We start from the raw sequence: 8,228 nt of genomic DNA on the forward strand, positions 1-8,228 counted from the left end.
TATATCATGATATGGGAAAATTATATGAAATTTAAACTTTAGTGCCTATAAATAAAGTTTTATTGGAACACCACCATTTCTGTATTGCCTCTGGCTCCTTTCATGCTATGGGTGGTAGAACTGAGTAGTTGAGACAGAGGCAGTGTGGTCTGCAAAACCTATAAAATATTTACTGTCCAGTCTTTTATGAAAAAAATGTACTGACTTTGGCTTTATGTAGTTGTTAGGTCTACGCAGACATGATTCAACTCACTGTATACAATGAGATGTACAAGGCAGTGTCTGACTTGTATGAATCTAGGCAACATCTCCCAGCTTGCTATTGCAGTGACTTATTTACCTTCTAACTCGTCATTACTGCAGCTTCATGGCTTCACCCAAGTCCCAAAGTAGACGTGGGTTGCTTCCGGGTCCTTTTGCCTCTGAAATATTGCCCTTCCAAAGTAAGCATGGTTTAGACCAGCTTTTTTTTTGTTTTGTTTTTTTTGTTTCTAATTGGGGTATTTAACTTACAGTGTTGTTGTAGTTTCAGCTGTGCAACATGACCCAATGATTCTATACATCACTTGTGCTCAGCACGATAAGTGTGGTCACCCTATGTCACCAAACAACATTAGTATAATTGAGTAGAAAGGGGTGAGCCATACCCAGTCTTATTACTGTTGGCAACACGAGTTGTGAGTAGGATCTTTGGACGGAATGCTTTGCTGTATATTGTTACATAGGTGACCTCAGATAGGTTGTGGCATCTCTGAGCCTCAGTTTCTTTCTATGGAAAATGGAGATGACAGCCGGCATATTGAGTATAGTATGGGTTTAATGAGATGACGTAGGAAGGCTTTTAGCACAGTGCCTTAGCATATCTTACAATATTCTTTGTTTACGATAGTTATTTTGGCTGCAAAATGTTAGCCATATCTTTGTTAGGAAACACTCATTTCAGAAAAGGATTCAACTTATTTCAGAATGCTTCAGGAATGGTCACATGCCAGTAGGTTTTAATAATCATTAAAAGTTACTTTTTAAAAACATGTTTTTGGGGGCACCTGGGTGGCTCAGTCGGTTCGGCCTCTGACTTCAGTTCAGGTCATGATCTCACAGTTCGTGAGCTCAAGCCCCGCGTCGGGCTCTGTGCTGACAGTTAGCTCAAAGCCTGGAGCCTATTTCAAATTCTGTGTCTCTCTCTCTCTCTCTGACCCTCCCCTGCTCATGCTCTCTCTCTCTCTCTCACTCAAAAATAAATAAAACATTAAAAAATTTAAAAATAAAATACAACAAAATCATGTTTTTCTAACTCCCAAATCACGATTGCTTTGTATAGAAATTTAAAAAATATAGATATAGGGGGATGATGGGCATGGAGGAGGGCACTTGTGGGGATGAGCACTGGGTGTTATATGGAAACCAACTTGACAATTAACTATTTAAAACAAAAAAAATAAAATATATATATAGATATAGATATATAAAATAAGCTAAAGCTTAAAATTTTATAATACAAAGATAACAGTATCCTGAAATACTTTTGTCATTTTTGTTCATATAACGTATATAATTATAATATATATGCATATATATAAAACTGGGATCAAACTGCCTGTACAATTTTGTATCCTACTTTTTTCACTTAAAATCCAGTGAGCATGCTACCATGTCATTAAACATTCTCTGAAAACCTGGTCTTTATTTACTTATTTTTAATGTTTATTTATTTTTGAGAGAGAGAGAGAGTAGGGGAGGGGCAGAGAGATGGAGACACAGAATCCAAAGCGGGGTCCAGGCTCTGAGCTGTCAGCACAGAGCCCGATATGGGGCTCAAACTCACAGACTGTGAGATTGTGATCTGAGCCAAAGTCGATCGCTTACCTGACTGAGCCACCGAGGTGCCCCTTTCTGACAACCTGGTTTTTAAATGGCTGTATAATATCTGTTGCATGACCCTACCATACTTTAAAATATTTTTGAATATCTACTTTACTTGTTTCCTAAATCATTTTCAACATTAAGAGGAGAAGAATTTCTCAATGACATATAGTACGTTGTTCTCACTCTGTCTTAAAAGCTGCTGAGATTAACCTGATGCTGAATTCAATGAAGGCCACATACCTGGCAAACCAGCCACCTTTTGGATGATTGACGATGTGCTGGAATGCGTTCTGACAGCTGACAAACTGAATGGGAAGTGGGAGGGGGATTTTCATGCCTCTCCCTTATGAAGTCCTTATGTGCCCGGAGATGTCCTGTTTTAAGAAGTAAAAGGAAAACAGTTAAAAGTGGCTTCCTTGAAAGTCTTTTTTTTTTAAATTTATATATTTACTTTGAAGGAGAGAGACAGAGAATGGGGCGGGGTGGGAGGGGGGCCACGGTGGAGCAAGAGAGAAAATCCAAAGCAGGCTCTGAACTGTAAGTGCAGAACCCAATGCAGGGCTCGAACCCACAGACCATGAGATCACGATCTAAGCCAAGATCTAGAGTCGGAAGCTTAACTGAGCCACCCAGGCACCCCAAAAAGTCATCGTTTTGAAATGCCATATTATGAATATGAATGTTTGTAACATATAACATTTTTTGGGTTTCTTATTTAAAAAGTGAGTTCTTGATCTTTTGCAGAGCCTGGCAGAAAACCAGTCTCATAAATGCACAGTTAAGATGATGATATAACAGAGAGGGCAGGGAAATCAACATTCATTGGACCAACACTACCAGTTTTTAAGAAAGGAAGACTACATGACATCGTTTCTTTAATTCCCAGTTCTACACTGAACCCCGTTTGAGAAAAATAGTTCTGGGGGAATCCATTACTGAGAAATAGGGTTGTCAGGTCAGATATGGAACACTAGTAAATTCTGAATTCGAGATTAACAAAACATTATTTGTTTAGCACAAGTATGTTCCATGTGATATTTAGGACTCAGTTATACTAAAATACTATGTTATTTATCTCAAATTCAAATTTAACTCAATGTACTGGGTTTTGGTTTTTAGTTTTCTTTGTTTTGCTAAATCAGGCAACCCTACCTAAAGATTTTTCTATTTTCTGCTGGAAATCCTGAGTGTGGGTTTATTATATAACCTTGTACTTTTTTTTTTTCTTCTGCATATTTCTTGGCAGTGGTTGGGCTGGATAGCAGGAGGAAACAGGGTGCGGATGACGGCTTTGTTACAGTGAGTCTGCAGCCGGACAGAGGTACAGATCTCCTCTTCTGCGTGTTTCCGTTACTGCTGGGTGAACAGTCGTTTGTGGACGTTTGCATACTTATTTCTTGACATTTGGGTTTTAGGGAAGAGGGCAAATTCTCAAGAAAATCGTAATTATCTGAGACTCTGGACTCCAGAAAATAAATCCAAATCAAAGAATGCAAAGGATTTACCCAAACTGAATCAGGTAAGTGTCTTACATTTCAGCTTCTCCATTTTGAACCCTGAAGCTCTGTTTTCCAGTCATAGAAAAAATGTAGACTACGTACCCCTGAAAGATAATGGTAACTCAATAAAAAAAATTAAAAATGAATTAATAAAAGGGAATGCCTTGCCTGGGTGGCTCAGTCAATTGAGTGTCCGACTATTGATTTCGGCTCAGGTCATGATCCTGGGGTCATGGGATCGAGCCTCGCATCAGGCTCCATACTGAGTGTGGAACCTGCTTGGGATTCTGTCTCTCTTTCTCTCTCTCCCTCTATCCCTCTCCCCCACTTGTGCACGCTCTCTCACTCTCTCCCCCCCCAAACTAAAAATAAAAATAATTAAAAATTAACGGTAACTTGGAGTGTTTAATTAAGATCTGTTTGGATCTATTCTGTGCATGTTTTTGTGCATCACAAATATGTTCAATCCTGAGAAGGTGACCCCCTCCTCAGAGAAAATGCAAATCACAAAATGCTCAGGTTTTAGAGTTTACACATTCTCATTTCAGTTATTAAAAATACTCTCAGGTGCTCAGAAGACAAGCTCATGCCATTTTCAAATCACTGTGCTCGGCTATAAAGATGCCTGACACATTTCTTTTTCCCTTAAGAAGCTGAAATGTAGTGAGGCAGAAAAACCAGTATCAATAATTATAACACAGGATGAAAATGCTGTCTCCTAACAAGAGAGCAGATGAATCACGTGGGTGGGGAGTGGAAGGCACCATTCCTGTCCAGGGACACCGGCAGATGTGTTGTAGGAGAGGGGATTTGAGCTAACCCCGGGGCTGCACGCTGAAGAGTGTTGACAGGACATGACATGAGGTCTGGGATTTACTTACGATACTTGAACAAAGGATAAAAGAGTTAGTGAAGCAGCTAACTGTAGGACAGTCATTCTAGACTCTGGGTTCCAACTACATGAAAGTTCATTATTTCATTCTTTCTACTTTCGTGGATGTTAGAAATTCTTCAAATTAAAAAGAATAGAAACAGTAAAGAAACTTTTTTTTTAAGTTTATTTATTTAGTCAGAGAGAGTGCAAGTGGGGCAGGGGCAGAGAGAAAGAAGAGAGAGAGAATCCCACGCAGCTCCACACTGTCAGCGCAGAGCCCAGTGTGGGGCTCAAACTCAGGAACCATGAGTTAATGACCTGAGCCAAAATCAAGAGTCGGGCACTTAACCAACTAAGCCTCCCAACGCCCTGAATAAAGAGACTTTAAACAGCAGTCAATTGATCTTACATATAGGACTTTTCAGAGTTTTTCCGGAGCCCTCAGGTTAGGTGGCTTTACAGTCCGCTTCAGTCCTGCCTCTATGCTTCCAATGAGATAGCCACATCCTTTGTGTTTTCCCCACTCACTTTCCAGGGGCAGTTTATTGAGCTGTGTAAGACCATGTATAACATGTTCAGTGAAGACCCCAATGAGCAGGAGCTGTACCACGCCACGGCTGCGGTGACCAGCCTCCTCCTGGAGATCGGGGAAGTCGGCAAGCTCTTTGCCCCCCAGCCTGCAAAGGAGGGCGGGAGCGGGGGCAGCGGACCCCCCTGCAACCCGGGCATCCCGGGCGTGCTCTTCCCCAAGAAAGGGCCCAGCCAGCCTTACGCGGTGGAGTCCGTTGAGCCCCTCTCGGCCGGCTTGGCAGTGGAGGGTGAGGAGCACTCCTTGGGAGGGCAGATGGAGGACATCAAGCTGGAGGACTCCTCCCCCCGGGACAACGGGGCCTGCTCCTCCATGCTGATTTCCGATGACGACACCAAGGACGACAGCTCCATGTCCTCGTACTCGGTGCTGAGTGCCGGCTCCCACGAGGAAGACAAGTTGCACTGTGAGGACATCGGGGAGGACACGGTCCTGGTGCGCAGCGGCCAGGGCACCGCGGCACTGCCCCGGAGCACCAGCCTGGACCGGGACTGGGCCATCACCTTCGAGCAGTTCCTGGCCTCCCTCCTGACTGAGCCGGCCCTGGTGAAGTACTTTGACAAGCCCGTGTGCATGATGGCCAGGATCACCAGTGCAAAAAACATCCGGATGATAGGCAAGCCCCTCACTTCCGCCAGTGACTATGAGATCTCGGCCATGTCAGGCTGACACCCACGCCTTCTCTGGGGACGGGGAGGGGAGGGAGGGAAAGGGTTTGTTTTTTTTTTAACGTTCTGTGTTGGGGTTTCTTTCTTCCTTTTAAATTAAATATTTATTAGTACCCGGCTTGAAGCCTAGTGTTTTCATAATATAATACAATGAAAACTGTTGGAGAAATATTTAAACACCTCGATGTAGGTACAGTACACTGTCGGGGGTGGGGGGTTGGGGGGGTTGACCAGAATACAGTTAATTCAGTGAATTCCAAAAAAAGATTAATCTGTCTGTGATATGTGTGTATTTTAACTTCTTAATCTTGCTGTTGATCTGTGTACATGGTTTAAAAAATAGTGCTGTTTAATGCTAAATAAGGCAGCAGCCATTTGTGTATTTGGGCTTTTTAGATAAAACTAGAGCCGTCAGGAAAATGAAATGCCACAAACACAAAAATGTTCCTAAAAGGAAAAGGCATTGTCGGCTGGAGTAAATCCTATATATGCCATTTTAGGGAGCATTAGAAGTATTTTTTAAGATTTAAAATATATTTCATAAAAGTCCTCTATTCAAAAATCATATTCAACAGAGGTTTCCTTTCGAGGGGAAAACATTTGAGGCTCTAAACAATTGTGAAAGTGCATATGATTTTTACATGATGCCAGAATAACACTTCTAGCTGATCAATTTGGACCAATACTAGACCAACTTTGCATTAAAAAACTGTTCTGATTATTGAAGTCAATGGGTCAGAATTCAGGAAAAATGAACAGTCTTTTGTTACAGAGAATCTAAAAATGACAACAAAGATAGCCGAGGGCTCAGGATTTTGTTTCTTAAGAGTAAAAGTACTGATGCTTCTGATACTGGATCTTCAGCTTCTTGTTACTCATTGCAAATAAAGCAAAAACTAAACCAATAAACTTTACCATTTCAGTACTCTGCATAGATTCAAGAAATTAAACCATGTATCCTGTATGACCATCTTTCCCGTTAAAATCAATGTCAAGTAGAGGCCATGTAAACTAGAAAACAAAATCTGCAAGATAACATACCTGAATGTTTTAAAGCAGAACTTGTCACTTTATTAAAAGAATAGTATGCTCTATCTATTTCCTGAATGGATGTGGAAATGAAAACTAGCACACCTGCACTTTGTATTCTTGCTTTTTAAAAAAAAAATTACTATTATAGTTTCGCCTTTTACAGATGTTGAAAGTTTTTTTCTCTTTGTTGACTTCATCATCACGGTCACATTTTCTTTGCTGATTCAGAGTGTCCCTTTCAACACATTCCTTTATTATGCATTGTGTTTTTCTTTGAGCTGTTGCTGCTGTTTTTTATTTTGTTTACAGAATGATTTTTAAACTGTCAACTGAAGTAGTGTTAACCTCAAGTAGGACAAATGTGAACAAATAAAATATATCCGATATTCAGATACGGCTTTTATCTCTATGCTTGAGTTCCTGCCTAAGGCAATAACATTATTCTTTTGACAACTTTGAGGGGGAAATCATATTTAGGCAACCATTTTGACTGAGTAAATCAACACTTTGAGGCAAATATTTTGAGATCAGAAAGACAGTATGTCGTGGTGTCCTTATTTATTTATTTAAAAAAAATTTTTTAATGTTTTATTTATTTCCTAGAGAGAGAGACAGCATGAGCAAGGGAGGCTCAGAGAGAGAGGGAGATACAGAATCTGAAGCAGGCTCCAGGCTCTGAGCTAGCTGTCAGCACAGAGCCTGACGCGGGGCTGGAACCCACAAATCCTGAGATCATGACCTGAGCCGAAGTCGGAAGCTCAACCGACTGAGCCACCCAGGCGCCCCCTGGTGTCCTTATTTAAAATAAGGAAGAGAATGTGTATCAGTTATCTAAGTAGCTTATCCTGCAGAAGTGACAAAAGGGTGCAAATCCCTCATTAGTACACTGTAGTACCATTTGGTATGTATCCAGTTGGGTAACTAGTCATTAACTTGATTTGATTCGACTTCAATGGTGTTTCACATTATTCCATCATGCCTTTCTATCTTTAGAGTCATTTCATGGTGTCTCAAGAAATAACCATAAATTCTGATTCTCTTGCCTATCTTCACCTTGCCAGTATCAATGATGGGGATTTGGGAGGGGAACAGACATTTGTTAAAATGCATAGCCCCAGGTAAACAAGAGGAGTCAGAATTTTCCATTATTACTGAGAAAGGGACTGTGACTGAGCAGCATGTGACCCGGAAGCATGTCTCTGTTGACACTGTGTCGTCATCTTGCCCTCATCTGTGCTTCTCAACACATCAGAACTATACTTATTACGTAAAGGCCACTTTAAGTCTGTTTGCTTCTGTAGGCTGCACGTGGAGGAGCCCTGAGCCTGTGAGTTGACTATTTCCAGCTTAGTCCATGAGCCAAATGGGCCAGTCAGCTCATCCTCCTTCACCTCCAGAAGGTGGTCAGTGCATTTCAAAGGACATTTTCTAAGAAACAATTAAAGTTCTTGTCTTATTTGTAATGGTGGTTTTATGTCTTTTTAGTATCTCTGTGGATTATTCTCAATTTCAGTTTATTGTAATTTACTATCTCTGAATGGTCCCTTTTGATCTAGCTCTGCAATGATTAGCTTCCCAGGCTAATAATCATTACACCATCCAGATGGTGGCTCTTGTATATATCCTAATAGACTTGAACTGGCATCTCCATGAGCTCTTAGCTACAGAACCCTGGGTCTTGGCCTCAGTGGTGCTTTTGC

General features: G+C 41.2%; 1 protein-coding gene across 1 annotated transcript in view; it reads left to right on the top strand.

Annotated features, from left to right (window-relative positions):
• TBC1D9 (TBC1 domain family member 9) overlaps positions 1-6,918 on the top strand; it is a 65,566-nt gene extending 58,648 nt beyond the window's left edge. The window contains exons 19-21 of the mRNA XM_077755899.1: positions 3,113-3,187; positions 3,282-3,385; positions 4,775-6,918. Of these exons, the coding sequence (XP_077612025.1) occupies positions 3,113-3,187; positions 3,282-3,385; positions 4,775-5,497 (902 nt within the window). The 3' untranslated portion in view covers positions 5,498-6,918. The remainder of the gene's footprint in view (positions 1-3,112; positions 3,188-3,281; positions 3,386-4,774) is intronic.
• Positions 6,919-8,228: the final 1,310 nt, after the last annotated feature.

Source organism: Crocuta crocuta, unplaced genomic scaffold (assembly GCF_008692635.1).
Source record: "Crocuta crocuta isolate KB4526 unplaced genomic scaffold, BGI_CrCroc_1.0 scaffold112, whole genome shotgun sequence".
NCBI lineage: Eukaryota > Metazoa > Chordata > Mammalia > Carnivora > Hyaenidae > Crocuta > Crocuta crocuta.